The sequence below is a fragment of the Diceros bicornis genome, chromosome 22, assembly GCF_020826845.1.
Source record: "Diceros bicornis minor isolate mBicDic1 chromosome 22, mDicBic1.mat.cur, whole genome shotgun sequence".
In the NCBI taxonomy this organism is placed as follows: Eukaryota; Metazoa; Chordata; class Mammalia; order Perissodactyla; family Rhinocerotidae; genus Diceros; species Diceros bicornis.
The window spans coordinates 23,373,470-23,389,267 of record NC_080761.1 but is presented as its reverse complement, the minus strand read 5'-3'; the positions used below and the strand labels follow the sequence as shown (position 1 = coordinate 23,389,267).

The following is a 15,798-nucleotide window of genomic DNA, read 5'->3' as shown; positions in this document are numbered from 1 at the left end:
ACGGATGTTAGCCCAGGGCCGTCTTCCTCAGCAAAAAAAGAGGAGGATTGGCGGATGTTAGCACAGGGCTGATCTCCTCACAAAAAAAAAAAAAAAAAAAAAAAAAAAGAAGGAAAGAAAGAAAGGTTGAAATTAAAGAGACCTGGCTGAGAGTATGGAATTTGGAGGATTTGTTTAGAGAGAGTGTGTATGCTGAGTCCCACCCCTCTTGTCCCTATGGGATAGGGGTGGGAAGTATGTCCTTTTCACTTCAAGCTGCAGTGTGGGTCCTCAAGGATATCAGACAAGGAATTTGATAAATGTTCCCCTGAAGTTGGGGAACATGGTGGACTGGAGTCTGACTCACTCCTGAAGTAGCCTATGGCATCAGAGGGGAAACTTGACTTGGGAAGTACCTGCACTTCCTTCAGTATGGGTCAGAGGAGTATGCTTTCTGGGGACCCTATAAGGAACCCAAGAAAGAAATGTCCATTGGGGGTCATCTAAAATGGATCTTGCCAAGAGAGATTCTGCCAAGGGTAAGTCATCATCAGCAGAAAGAGGCTGGGTACCATCAAATGTGAAACTTGAGAGGAAGTCCTAAGTGACCGCTCTTTCCCTGTACCAGTTACCCAGGTTATACGTCTACTGTGTTTTCTTAAATGCAGCACATATGGGAAGAGTTCATCTTGGAAGATTAGAAATTGGGTATTTACAAAAATTGATACTCAGGAAAATGGGGAATAAGAATAATATTATGAAGTAAACTTCCTGTACACACAGTAGATATTTTTTATATTACCAATTGACTCAAGCTAGATTTTATTATGCAAATTAAATGGAAATTTTAGTGATTATCCTGTGAGTTTGTGCTGTGTTAGTTTAGCTATCTCACATACCAAATTGCCGATCTCCAGTTTGTGAACTATATATAAAGCCCAAAAGACTTTTAAACATATGGAAGTGCTTTTATAAATTACCCACCCTTATGTCAGGTTATGAATATTTCTAAACCAAAGTGATTTTTCACATTAAGATGGTGTAGGATTAGGTTTGCCTACATGCAACAGAAACCACAAATCAACAGTGGCTGTTCACATAAGGTTTTGTTCTTTCATTTAAAAAGTCTGGAGGATAGCAGGCCAGGACTGGTATGGAAGTTCCACAAATTGTAGGAGACTCACTCCTTCCAGCTTTCTGCTCTGCCATCCCTTGGGCAGGGCCCTGTGGCTGCTGGAAACCTGTCATTATGTCCACATTCCATGCAGCAGGAAGAGAAAAATAGAAGGACCTTTCCTGGAGGTTATATAAATTACTTCCACTTATGCCCCATTGTCTGGAACCAGTCACTGGTCATATCTAATTCTAAGGGAGACTAGAAAATGTTGTCTGAAACACCATGTGCCCTGCTAAAATTTGGAAGTTACTGATGAAGATGGGAAGTCTAATATCAGGGGATAACATTTGCTTCTAATAGAGGACTCACAGAAGTTAACAGTGGGCTCTGAGGTTGGGCAACTTCTCTTTGATTCTTGGCTCCATCATTTACTAGATTGTAACCTTGGTCAAGAGTCTAAAACTTTCCATGTCTTTATTTTCTCAGGTTTAAAGTGAGAATAGTAGAGTTTTCCTGAGCATTTAATGTGAAGACATTTAGAATGGTGTCTGGCCATGTGCTATTGTTATTACCATAATCCTCATGATTCACTATAACTCACTAAGTTACAGCCAGTATAGCTCTGGGATTTTTTACTGCTCTAGCCCTAGAACCTAGTAGATTGCCTGGCACTTCATAGATATGGATGGATGAGTGAATGAATGTGTCAGATGCATGAGTTTTGAACGGTGGAACTTGTACTTTCTTGCTGGTTCACTTGAGTGTTACTTAATCCATTTCAGCCTCAATTTTCCCTTCCTGAAAATGAAGATAAACTATGCCAAGTGTTCCTCTTTCCCCCTTCAGATCCATTCTCCATCCTTCTTAACCCTGCTCTGTACCAAGGAGGCCGACCTTTATGGATTACATCAATGAGCTCCCTTACCCTCTGGCTTCCGGTTGGGACTGGCCTGTGGAAGGCACTGATGGGTGATGATAAGTGGGAGGAGAGTTAGCTTGGACATTTGTTCTGGAGGTTTCCTCCCTGCAGGGCCATGGTTTGGCAGTGGCTGTGTGCTATAGACTGAATATTTGTGTCCCCCTAAAATTTAAATGTTGAAATCCTAACCCCCAGTGTGATGGTATTAGGAGGTGGGGCATTTGGAAGCCCTTATGAATAGGATTAGTGCCCTTAAAAAAGAGAGGCCAGAGAGCTCCCTTGCCTCTTCTGCCATGTGAGGACTCAGTGAAAAGATAGCCCCTCACCAGACACTGAATCTGTCAGCCCCTTGATCTTGGACTTAGCTTCCAGAACTGTGAGAAATAAATTTCTGTTGTTTATAAGCCACCTGTATTTGTAATGGCAGCCCAAATGGACTAAGACGCTGTGTTTCTGTTCTGAAAGCCACAACTATCAAGTAGCCCTCTCTTTATAGCTGTAGTTCTTTCTGGATTCCAGTAACTGTGCCTACACTGTGGCTCCCCACTATTGCTGTCCTCAGGGTGCTTCCACATTGTTGATTTTCTGAATGCTGGGCCACACTTTTATAAATAGATCCTTCATTAAACTCTCCTCAGTTCCCTATTTGATTGTTTTTTTCCTTCTGCAACCATGATTGATATGCAGCATTCATAGGGTTGCTTTGAGTATTCAGTGGAATAATGCATATGAAGTGTTTAATGCAGTGTCTGACACAGAATAAGCACTCAATAAACTTAAGATCCACTAATGCTATTATTATCTGTTTCCTTTTACTCCTCATTATTTCATGTTTGGCAATATCTTTGTTTCACATAATTTTCAAAGGTGTTGATTGATTTATTGAGATATTATACTGCTGAAAATGATCAGAGCATATCTAAGGTTAATTTTGGGGTCAAGCTTATACCTTAAAACAAAATAGTGCCTAGTAATTTTTTTCCCAAAAGATATGTCTTCTTTTTTGTTTAAGTATATAGTATGAAGCCCAATACAATGCCCCCTTCCATTGACTTGTGAACCTGGGAATCTACGAGGAAGACTGGTTGAGCTAAGAGTATAGGAGTCAGAGCTGGGAAATTGGGCTGGGAGGATGGTGATTCAGGAGGTTGAGGTCTTAGAGAGCAGTGGTCAGAGAAGCCAAGGATCTATAGACACATGGAGAAGACCATGGAATTAGGACCAGAGACGATAGTTAAAATTGCTTTGAGTAGAGTAAATTCCTAGTTATAGCAGAGCCTTATTATACTGACCCAAAGTGGACCAAAGGTGTTTGGCTATAGCTATGATATTCTTGAAGGCTACAAATTTCTAAAGAGTGATTTCTTTTCTTAAAAAACAAAATCTTGTGGGATTAAGGGGATCTGGAGCTTCATTGTTGGGGAATCTAGTCTTCAAGTTCAGGGAAAAGAATGGATTCTCTTGGTGGTAGTGAGTTCTGGTTCTTTGCTGTGAACCTCCGTATTAGTCACCTTCCAGAGTTTTGTAGGGAGAAAATGTTGAATCCTCAGCATCCGTTTTGTTCCTAAGATCCCCTGGATGCTACCAATGATGCTTCTGCAATTGCTACCAATGATGCTTCTGCAACTGGTTTGATTATGTCTTACAATCTGCAGATTTTCTTCGGGGTAATAATTAGTTGATAATTTATTGAGTTATCCTCTGTGATAGAGAATGGATAATGATGATGATGGTGACAGCGATGATGATGATGATGATGATGATGATGATGATGATGATGATGATGATGGTATCTGAAGCCTTATGTGATTTACATAGTGATTACTACGGACGTTTTCTTACTTAGGAAAGTTAAAATACACTAACTTTGAGAAGTAAATAGAAAGCAGAGAGAGTATTTATTTGAATGCAGCACTCTTCATTTCACAGAAACAACCAATTTGATTTTTATTTTCCAACAACACGTAATAAGGAATTGCCATTTTTACATGTTTATGGTGAAATAGTTGACTGCTACGAGATATTACTTATTTTTTTAATGTCAGTGGAGTCAACAATTAAAATAAGAATATACTTCAACAGAAATATATTTTAGTAACTGACCATTTTGGCAATTTATTTTTTTATATGTGGCTTCTATTTTTCCAGATTTGGATATCAGAAACACATGAACAAATGGCACAAGTTTATTTAAACAAAGAATTGGCTGAAGTAAAGAGCAAGACTTTATTGAATGAGGAAACAATGAGCTCTGGGATTATTGAAAGGTATTCTTAATACTTCTCTTTGCTTACAGAACATGCACATGCAGGAAAGGATTTATATAAGTATTGAAGAGGTATGGTGGCCCCAGCTACACATTACAGGAACACATCAAGCACAATAACACATTTCATGCTTCCTTGCTTTCTATTCATGCCATTCTCATTGTTCGGAATTCCCTTTCTCTCAGTCGTTTGTCAATCAGCACTACTCTTTCTGGGTCCAGCTAAAATGTCATTTCTTCTTTATATGTTTTTTCTGGTCAGGGTTCTGTCTATCCAGGTTTGAACCACACCTTCATAATTACCTGTGAAAGTCATTTGGTGTCTATAATCCTCAATTTGTTCACCTGTAAAATGGGAATTATAAAAGTATCTACTTGATAGGGTTGTTCTGAAGTTTAGATGAAATGAAGTATGAAATATGCAAAGAAATATTGCCTGACATGCAGTAAGAATTAAGTAAGCTGTCATTAATCAGAATTATTTGCTCTTATGTTCTTGCCCTCTGAGCATTTGGTTTATGTTCTACATAACAGTTGGACTTACATTATAGTTATTTATATATATGTGTATTTTCCCCGAGATAGAGAGTTCCTTGAGGGTAGAAACTGATTCTTAGTCATATCTGTAGTCCTGCAACCTGGTGCAGTGCCTTTCCATAGAAGTGTGTGACATAGACTTTGTCTTATATTGTAATTATTGGAAAATGCAGTAGAGTAATGACCAAATACTGCAATTTCCATTTTCATATTGGGACATTTTATTTTGCAAAGTACATTAAAGTTGCAAACGTGAAAATCCTTTAAAAAATAATTATCATAAATTCAGCCCAAATTAGTTTTGTATGGCTTTAAAAGTTTATAAAATGTCAGTCTGACATGTTTCTAAAAATTGTTATCTTGTTTCCAGGGACACTGGATTGCCTGCAACAGGCTTTGGAGCTCTCTTTATTAGACACCCACCAGATCGGCGCAAAATGTTAGTAGTCCCTAAACCACTGCAGATTGCACAAAAGTCTTCTTAATGATTCAGGAGGTTTGTTGGCAGGAGTGAAGGGGTGGGGAGTATACCAAGGTCAACAAAATGTCATTTATGTGGCATCTTATGCATTTTTTTCCTTTAACAAAAGATTTTTTTCCATTAATATGCATAGCATTAATAATAATAATAATAATACAGTCAATCCTCATTATTTGCAAATTCCATATTTCTGAATTCTCCTACTCAATAAAATTTATTTGTCACCCCATATCACTACTTGGGGCCCTGTTGCGGTCATTCACAGACATGCATAGAGGGGTGAAAAATTTGAGCCAGTCGAGGCACATGTTCCCAGCTTCGGTTGAACAAGGTGAGGCTCTGCCTTCTCGTTTTCGCTCTCGTACAGTAAGCAAATGTCCTTTTCACGGTCTACTTAGTGCCATGTTTTTGTGCTTTTTGTTGGTGATTTTGCTGTTTGAAGTGGCTCCCAAGTGTAGTGCTAAAGTGCACAAGAAGGCTGCCATGTGCCTTATAGAGAAAATATGTTTGTTCCTTAAGCTTCCTTCAGGCATGAGTTATAGTGCTGTCGGCTGTAGAGTTCAATGTTAATGAGGCAACAGTATATATTAAATAAGGGGTCTTTAAACAGAAACACACATAAAATCAGGTTGTGTACTGATTGGTTGATGAAAATATTGTGACCAGAGGCTCTCAGGAACCTAACCCAGTATTTCCTCTAGGAGCAATGGTTCAGTATTCACAATGACTTTATAGAATATTACTATGAATAATGAGAATTGGCTGTGTAGCGAGAGAGTGCTATTTTTTTACTGATAAAAGAAATAAATTTATTTTGGGGGCAGTATGACTTGTTATTACAGAAAAGAAATTTCTTTTCCACTCGTCCTTCTGAAGAAGACAAACTTTCATAATTTCTGTACTGATATACAGATAAGTGATGTGAAAATATAGGTACTTACAAGCATGACAAAATTCTAAGTGCAGTTATGCGCCGCATGGTAACGTTTCAATCAATGATGGACCACGTATCTGTTGGTGGTCCCAAGATGAGTACCATATCACCTAGGTGTGTAGAGGGCTATACCATCTAAGTTTGTGTAAGTACACTCTATGATGTGCGCATAACAACGAAATCGCCTAACGATGCATTTCTCAGAATGTATCCACATCGTTAAGAGACACATAACTCTTTGGATTGTGCATTATAAAGATATGAGTACATGTCATGATCACCAGCAATTTAGATGTTTTTGCTTCCTTTGAGAACTGTCTGGCATTAGAACTAAGCTATTTTGCAGAGTCTGCCTTGGGTAGGTTTGGGGAGTGCCCTAAATCATAATATCCTACCCCATTTCACAGTCACCTGTTGCAGTTCCGGCCAGGTGTTCTAACCCTGTGGTTCTAACCCTGATTGCTCCAGCAAGACTGGCCTGGCCTGTGTCCCCCACAGCCTGCTGCAGCACCTCTGAGAGGGCTGGAAGGTTCACAGGGAGTAACCCCAGGATGATCCTTGAGGAGAATGGGTTTCTGGCTTCCATCAAAGTAATGAGCTAAAAACATCCTTCTGGCTCTCTTATCTGCACTGAAATATGGAAGTTCCAGCCAAGACGTAGGAAGTCTCCAGAGGCAGACTTTAACAACTGTATCAAAATCCTGAGAAGCTCTCAAGAAAATGATGAGCTAAAGCAGGAGGAGGCTGAGGGGATGGAAGGAGGTGAGAAGGAAGAAGGCAAGAGTTGAAATCTCTAGATGGAGTCTTGGGCCATTCCAGGGTGGGATCTGTGATCACGGTAGGCCAGGCTTGGACAGAAGCTGAACAAGTCTTTTATATTGTGTTTGCAACCTTAGATTAAAGATCAAAGTTGGATTTTCTGCATTGACTTTGCTGTTTTCAGTCCAAGGCAGAAAATGAGACACCCAGGGCTCTACATAAGAGAGGATTTGATGCCAACAACCTACCTCCCTGAAGCTCTGATCTCAGCATTGAGATCTGTGATGCCGGCCACGGAGAGCCAGTAGGACCTGGAGTTGTCTCCACCAACTCCCGTTAGAGAAGGAGGTCACACATCAGAGGAACTGGGCAGTATATCTTAAGGAGAAAGAGATGCCAGGGAAAACAAGTGCAGTTAAGCCCAGAGATCTGCAGTAGAGGCAGGCAATTCATAGCCCCCACACTCACAGTGAAGACACCAGTTGAGCCTCTCTTTTCAATGGGCCACCTATGTCTCAGGAAAAATACAGATGAAGTCTCAGTTAAACAAAAGGTAATCATGACACGTCTAAAGAACAATAGCATCCTGAAGAATGACAAGATATAGACAGTCTATACCAGAGGAAGCAGACCTGATGGAACAAATGGATCAGGAATTTAAAACCAATGGAACAGAAATTTAAAGCTTTATTACTTAAGGAAATAAATAAAATAGTGGCAAACATAAGGCAAAATAATAAAAATCAGGTTGACATTAACTTTCCAACAGCAACACTGGATGCAAAAGCTTGACATTAAAGTATTGAAGGAAAGAATTTTGAACCTAGAATTATTCGTATGTGAGGGTCAAATAAAGATATCTGCAGGCATAGAAGGACTGGTTTCAGACTTACTATCCTGCCATGGATAACTATAGAATTGGGCAAAATAAATTAGGCAACTCTTGTCAAGTGTTGGATAGCAAGCAGTCTGGCTCTGTGCTCCTTGAGTTGAGAGTGGGGCATCACATTCTCCCTGACATACTCACGGAGGACACTTTTCCTGGCTGCAGTGCAGGAAGGAGAGCCCACGCAGAGCAGTGTTCTTGTTGAGATAGGAGGCAGGAATAGGAATTTAGACCTTCTGATGTGACTGGAATTTGTAGGGCAGGGTATTGGAGAGAAGAAAATTGTGTGTGGATGTGGGAACGGGTGTCTGCATGATGTTCCCCTCAGGTTCTTGGTGAAGGACCAGGCTCTGTATACACTATCAAAATGGTACATACTCCTGGTTTTAAAAAATCAAATAGAACTCTCCATAGTGTATTCTGAAATTTCACAATGGTGCTCCCGCCTGTGTGGTAGTATTGTGTAGTAGGCTCCGGGGCTACATTACCTGCCTTCAAATCCTGGTCCTGCCACTTACTAGCTGTGTGATCTTGGGCAAGTTTCTTAGCCATTTTGTACCTTAGTTTCTTCATCTGTAAAATGGGCATGATAATTATAAAGGCACCCATGTTATAGGGTTGTTGTGATGATCAAGCAAGTTAACATATGTAAAACAACTAGAACAATAACTGAGGCATACATGGTAAATGCTATGCCAGTCACCTGGGCCAGACACTTGGTAAACCCTTTCAGTCTAGAAACTCGTATCTATCAGTTCAGAGAAGTTAATTTTCTTGTCTTTTCTATTTTATTTTTGTGTTTATTATTTACTTTGCTTTCTGTTTTTTCAAGCTTACTGTTGAGTTCTCTTTTTGTTTTCTGAATCCTTCTGTTTTTATACGATCTTTTTTTTTTTTCGTTTCGTGACTGCAATATCTTCTCTGATCTATTTGGAGGTGTTAATGACAGTTTGTTTTTCTTAAATTTTTTTCTCCGTGCATAGTCTCTGTTTCCTCCAAGATGCTTTTTTTTGGTTTGTTTTTAGTTTGTTTATCTGGTATTTATCTTCCATGCTAGGAGCTTCCCTCAGATGTCTGGTAATCATTTTGGTTTTCTGCTCATGATTGGGAGATGAGGCTCAGAGCCTATGAGCAAGGCTTGTTGACTTACAGCTTTGCTGGTGGGTCTTTTTTTGTGTGACAGAAGCCCTGGTGTCAGTATTTTAGTCTTTCCTGGTAGGCTGGTCAGAGCCCCCAGAGGAAGCTACCCTAATTGCCCACCTGAAGGGTGAAGGCTGGCACCTGTGTTCTTGAAGTGAGCAGGGCAATTGGCTAGGATATCAATATTAATCCTTCATTGTGTATGGTCACTGAACCGTGTTGTTGATCAAGGACATTCTCTTTTACCCTCTCCATTGAATAAATTTCTAGCTTCCTGCTGGAGTAGGGGAGGGGCAGTAACCCTGCAGTGGGGTATGGAGGAAGAGCCTAGAGCTCTAACTGCTTCTCAAACAGCTCCCCCTCAATCATCCTTTGCTGATTTAGGGATTCTTCAGCTTTCTGCTGAGTCAGAGACCACTTGTCCATCTTCTCTCTGGCTTCCAAAATTTGTTTCTCTTGTCCCTTTTCCTGTTGTCCTTGTTCTTGTGGGTTTATTATTTTTTAAGTTTCTTTAATGTGGCTTCAGTGGAGCTTTTTGAGGAGGCAAGATGCCATGTGTACATTTAATCTTAACCCTGAAGTCATCAAGTCTCATCTGAAATGTCATCTCCCCCAGAGGACCTTCCCTTCATACTGGCACCCCCAGCCCCCATGGTAGGTCCCTTGTGGGTGTTCGTAGCACTGTGTACTTCTTTTATCCTAACACGATTCACCTTGGTTGCAATTACTTGCATTCTTGTTGGTCTTTCTTGTTAAATTCAACGCTCTGAAGAGCAACACTATTGCAGCTTTATCCCCAGTGCCTAACAGAAAGCCTGACCTATAGCAGATGCACAAAAATTACTTCTTGAATGAATAAATTATTTTTGATGTTGAACAGCAAATTATAATGGAAAAGGGGTATGGCTAATTCCTATCATATTTGATTTAGGATTTCAAGGCCTGTAGAACCGAAAGTTGTTCTTAATTCTGTTTGTTAAATGCATTAGAAGACGTGGTCTCTTAGAAAATCAGCCTTTATTAGTTTGAATTGCTAGAATTACTTGTTTGTTTTATTTGATTCATGATTATTAGCAAGGAAATGAATACATGAGCACCTTCAACTATCCTCTGCTAATTCCATATGTAATTCGTTCTTTCAGTTAATGTACACTAATTATAGGACGTTCCATACAATAGAATGCTGTGGAGTTTTAGAATCTGCTGTCCTGAATATTAAGTATTCTTTTGCTTCATTCCAACTGTACAGCTGTGGAAGTTAAATGTCAATTTTAAAAGGCAATGAATAAGAATGAGTTTGCTCAATGGACCAAAATAATGTGCTTCAACTTATAAAAGAAAGGTGTAATCATAACAGAAATTTAAACTTCAGGTTACCTCTTAATTAAAAAAAAAACAGAATACAAGTATAGTTTTGTTATTAAGGAGGCATTAATCAGATTCATTTATTTTAATTTTTAGGTAACATCCATTATGTTGTGATGGCATTTGACAGTCTGTCTCTTTTCTCACAACTCAGCCAATAGCCCACCTACTTTACCTTGGACCAATGTGAAGAAGACACAAGACTTTTCTTGCTTAAACTGGCAGCAGACATCTCAGTGGAACATATCGAAAATCAGAACAACTAGAATGTTTGACACCACTGGACTTATCACTCCTGACCTTAACTAGAGAAAAGGGCTCTGTGAATGATTCTTTGCACATATGTCACAGACGGAGAGAAATTTTAAAAAACTGTAATATAGGGAGCAGTCAGGTTGAGACTAAAAGTGATATCAATGACTTAAACTTTAAAAATTAGATTCATACACTTTGAGGCCAATTGAATTAATCTAGAAATAGAGTTATTATTTCTCTTGAGAGTTGGTTGAGTTTCCATCATTGAGTTTCCAAGGAATTGGCATTGGCCAGTGATAGAAGGGATGAAAGTCAAGGAGGATCACAGACCTGTTAGACATCAACAGTGCTCTTATGGTCTCAAACGGATGCAGTTGCATGTTTGGGGGATCTCGAACATACATTACTTTCACTACATGGATAGAGACATTAAAGGTGTAGAAAAGTAATGACAGGCACATTTTTTTTAAGGCACATAAGAAGAGTGGATGGGAACATGAATATAATTAGTAAGTTAATTTAAGAGTCTTTCTTTACCCTCCTACCTTGTTCTCAAGAATCTTCAAGGAACTTTCACTTAACTTGGAAGTACTCTTTATGAGACATGGAGAACTAACTCACTAATTATTAGAAGGCCCCTCGGCTGGCCCAGTGGAGTAGTGGTTAAGTTTGTGCGCTCTGCTCTGGCGGCCTGGAGTGTGCAGGTTCGTTTCCTGGGCACAGACCTACACACTGCTCATCAAGCCATGCTGTGGCGGCATCCCACATACAAAATAGAGGAAAAGGGGCACAGATGTTAGCTCAGGGCAAATCTTCCTCAGCAAAAAGAGGAAGATTGGCAACAGATGTTAGCGCAGGGCCGATCTTCCTCACCAAAAGAAAAAAAGAAAGGCCCTGGATATCTGATTATATAATACAAAATAATTTAATGATTTGTCCATAGAACTAGACAGTTGTAGCTGATTCATTCTAAGTAAGGTTTTCCATGTATAATATCTGGACCATGTCTGTGACCATTAAACAAACAAACAACCAGAACCCAAAACAACAGAACAAAAACTATATCAAGCAAATCCAATTTTGAAAGAGAGATATAGTAATAAATATAATTTTAAGATTTTATTTCTCAGAAGCCCTTATTTAAATATGCATATGTAACCATGCATGGTCCTGGGATAATGATTCACAGAAGAAGTTAGTTTTTTTGACAGAGAAAAGCCAGTTCTGGCATAGAGTATTTGCTGGGTGAGAAGCAGGTCCATAGGAGCCTGGGTGAGTTTGAGGGCAGCCCAGGAGCACTGACTACCTACTGGAGGATGGAGAAGTATGCAAGGTAAACCTCTCTCAAGGTCAGCCCTAACCAATGTGTCTTGTCAATTTTACCAAATTTCATTGCCTCCTGGTGATAGTGATTAGAGTATGTTGTTGAAATTTTATGATAAATGTATCTTATTTCCAGAATTCTTCCAAGCACTTATGTGATCCACATGACTGGAGAAGAAAGAAATTAATAGTGTTTTGGATCACTGGGTAGCTTTTTGGACACAGCATGGTTCTTCAGAAAGACATGATATGGGAAAATAGAAGATGTGGGTTCTACTTCTGGACCTGCACTAAGCCTGCTATGTGACCTTGTGCTGGATAATAACCCTCTCTGGACTTTAGTTGTTTCCATCTGGGAAATGAGGGAATTGAACTAAATGATCTGTAAAGTCCTTTCCTGCTCTAAAATTTTATCCTTCTAAGGAGAAAGGCATCTGTAGTTGCATAAATGGACAAGTTAAATGAGGCCAAAAAGTAGCTCAGGCAGTTAAGTTTTCATTGTTGGCATAGAGCACTTATCCATGTGTGGAGTGATTACTTCACAGTAGCAGTAGCAAGCTTAGTCCATGGTTTAAACTCCTTCTGTTTGTTCCTCTCACTGGGGCATTAGCCTCTGTGAAACCTTTGGCACTCTTCAGAGGAAAGGGACTGGATATGAATAGTAAGAGAGGTTTTTCTTTCTTTTCTCAAACTACGGTTCAAGGCATTTACTTTGTTTTCTACTCAGACACTTGTGTGGTGGGTTGTCTCTTGATAAAATAACATCCAGTTGTTGATGGTGATGGTGATGAGGATAACAACAAAGAAAATGTGAAGAGGAGAGTGGTGTGGTGAAAGGACTGTGGAAGGGGAGTGAGACAGACCTGAATTCAATTCTTGATTCCCCATCTTATTCATTGCAGGACCTTTTGCTTTTGTGTGTCCAGCTTTCTTCTTTTGAACCACACCCTCTCTCCCATTCAGTGTATTCCAGTTAGGGCATCTCATGGCTGTGCTGAATTTGCTCCTCACTGCCACCTCCCCACAAGCCCAAGTGTTGGGCACATGACCCAGGCCAGACCAATCAGAAAGCACTCTAGGATAGAAACGGGAGTTTGGGACAAGATGTCCTCTCCTGCTCCAGGTGGCAAGTTACAGAGAGCATCTTGCTGCTGGGGGAGCATCTATCTGTAAATGAAGCTAAGCAGAGGTGTGAAAAAGACAGAATTCTGACAACATTCTTTTCATGTGCACTGATATTTTCCTTTGTTTGTTTTTTTTGCTTTAATCGAGTTTGAGTTGGGTTTTAATAACATAACTTGGAGTAATACTAACGGTAGCAAATACTTATATGGTGCTTATTATGTGCCAGACACTATTTTAAGGGTTTTACATATGCTAACTCATTTACTCCTTACAAAAACTCTATGAGTTCATTCATCATCTGCATTCTATGGAGGGAAAAACAAGGGCACAGAGAAGTCAAGTAACATGTCCAAACTCTCACAGCTGGTAAGTGATAATGAGCCAGGATTTGAACTGAGACAGTCTAACACCAAAGGTCATAGTCTTAGCCATTCTTCTGTGCTGCTTCTCTGAATGATAGGCCAACTAGGAAAACTCTGAACAACACTTTCCTCTGTAAACATGGGGATGATAATTGCTACATTTAAGCAGTCCAGGCCTTGAGCACCAAGCTCATAAAGAAAGTACTGGCGAAAGGTTCTTTATCCCTTTTGAAATTTCTGGAATCAAATTTTCCATTTTTCAAACCTGGGCTACTGGTTCCTAAGACATGCCTTGATCTTAGCTTGACACTTTTCCCCTGTGGGCAGGAATCCTGCCTGAGGTCAGATCACCAAGCCGGGCTCCCTGGAATGGGTGGCTTCGCTGGTGCTGAGTGATGATGGCTTTTCTAGTTGGCCTTTGCTGGAATGACTTCAAAGTCAACCTAAATGCTATGACTCTTTGTATCACTCCAGCATATGAGTCTCCTTCTTTAGCTGATGTACCGTGGAGCCAATGGCTAGGTAGATGGGACACTTCCATTTGTTAATATTTGGGGTTGTGATTCAGATCCTGACTTGGCTTGTGTGCCTTGGCACAGGATTGTTTTAATGGTGAGTAACAATAACCTATTCTAGGGCCGGCCTGGTGGCTTAGTGGTTGAGTGCGCGCGCTCCACTACTGGCGGCCCGGGGTTCTGATCCCGGGCGCGCACCGAGGCACCGCTTCTTTAGCCATGCTGAGGCTGCATCCCACATACAGCAACTAGAAGGATGTACAACTATGACATACAACTATCTACTGGGGCTTTGGGGAAAAAAAAGGAGGAGGATTGGCAATAGATGTTAGCTCAGAGCCAGTCTTCCTCAGCAAAAAGAGGAGGATTAGCGTGGATGTTAGCTCAGGGCTGATCTTCCTCACACACACACACACACACACACACACACACACACACACAAAACCTATTCTATTACTGTCCTTGAAGATAATTCAAATAATTTGATAAGAAATTTTATGTGAGAGTACCTGGCAGAGTGCCTGTTAGATCTCAAGTTTTGGCATCACGATGGATTGACGGCTGACTTAGATCACCCTTATAAGTCTTTATTGGCTCTAACTTCGTTAGAGTAGCCATTCAAGTTACATCCACCAAGTTGAAGGTCAGGGTTTATTTTTTTTTTGCATATTCAGGTGTGTTTAATGAGACCTTCAATGTAAAATTATGAAGATAGGCTTATTTGATTTACTTATTGTGTTTGCTAGTCTTCAGAGATGGCCTCCAATCATTCCCTTCCCTCTCTGTACATGCATGCCTCAGCTCCCATCAAGAGGCAGAGGTTATTTGCCTGTCCTCTGAATCTGGGCTGGCCTTGTGACTGGCTTTGATCAATAGAATGTAGCAGAAGTGATGTTCTGGGACTTCTGAGTGCAGACCTTAAGGGGACTGGAAGTTTCTACTTTCTAATTCTTGGATTCTAGCTGACAGCCTGTGAGAAGTCCAAGAAACATGGAGAAGAAAGAGGGATGAGAACCAAGGCACTGTATTTGACAGCTCCAAGTAAGCTCCCAGAAAACAGACAAAACCAAATGCCAACCATGTGAGTGAGCTATCTTGGATATTCCAGTCTAGTCAAGTACCTGGATAACTGTAGCTCTAACTGATGTCACATGGAGCAGAAAAATCACCCAGCGGAGCCCAGTCATCCCACAGAATAATGAGAGATAATATAACGGCTGTTATTTTGTCATTAACTTTTAAGCCGCAGCAATAGGTAATTGAAACAACCTTTGTGTCTCTCACTACAGTGATTATATGGCTACTTCTACCATTATTTGGCCTATAGGTATAGTTTTTGTCATTGCTAATCCATCAGGGATGCAAGCAGTTCAAACTTTTGGGGCTGCTGAGCTAGTAAAACAGGTGAGTGGTAAAGATTTTCAAAATGTCAATGTTGCAGAGTTTATATTTAATCCTAACATTTCCTTTTATCCTATGTACATTAATGTAATGACCAGAATTACAAGTACTACTCTTTATAATATTGAAAGTTTATGTGGTTATCATAAAAATATTATTATTTGTAATTACTAAAGTCTTCAGTGGATCCAGTGGATAGTATATACTATGTGTCTTTGAGCCATAGAGCTTGTTTCACAGGAATAAGAACTTTCCAAGATTACAGAAATCTTTGCTGCTATCTGTATTTAATTTGATTGCATATTGGGCACTTACATAGTTAAATTATTATTCTAACATATAAACCTTATATTGTTCTTTCAAATGGCTTCCAAAAATTATTAGGCCTGAAGAAATTATATTTGTCTCACATATCTGAATTCATTCTTTCAACA

The 15,798-nt window shown here is 39.9% G+C and overlaps 1 protein-coding gene across 1 annotated transcript in view; it reads left to right on the top strand.

Moving 5' to 3' along the window:
- The window catches only part of CFAP95 (cilia and flagella associated protein 95), a 71,319-nt gene that overhangs the window by 31,586 nt on the left and 23,935 nt on the right, over positions 1–15,798 (top strand). Inside the window, exons 3-4 of the mRNA XM_058565692.1 lie at positions 4,164–4,282; positions 5,189–5,257. Coding sequence (XP_058421675.1) covers positions 4,164–4,282; positions 5,189–5,257 — 188 coding nt within the window. The remainder of the gene's footprint in view (positions 1–4,163; positions 4,283–5,188; positions 5,258–15,798) is intronic.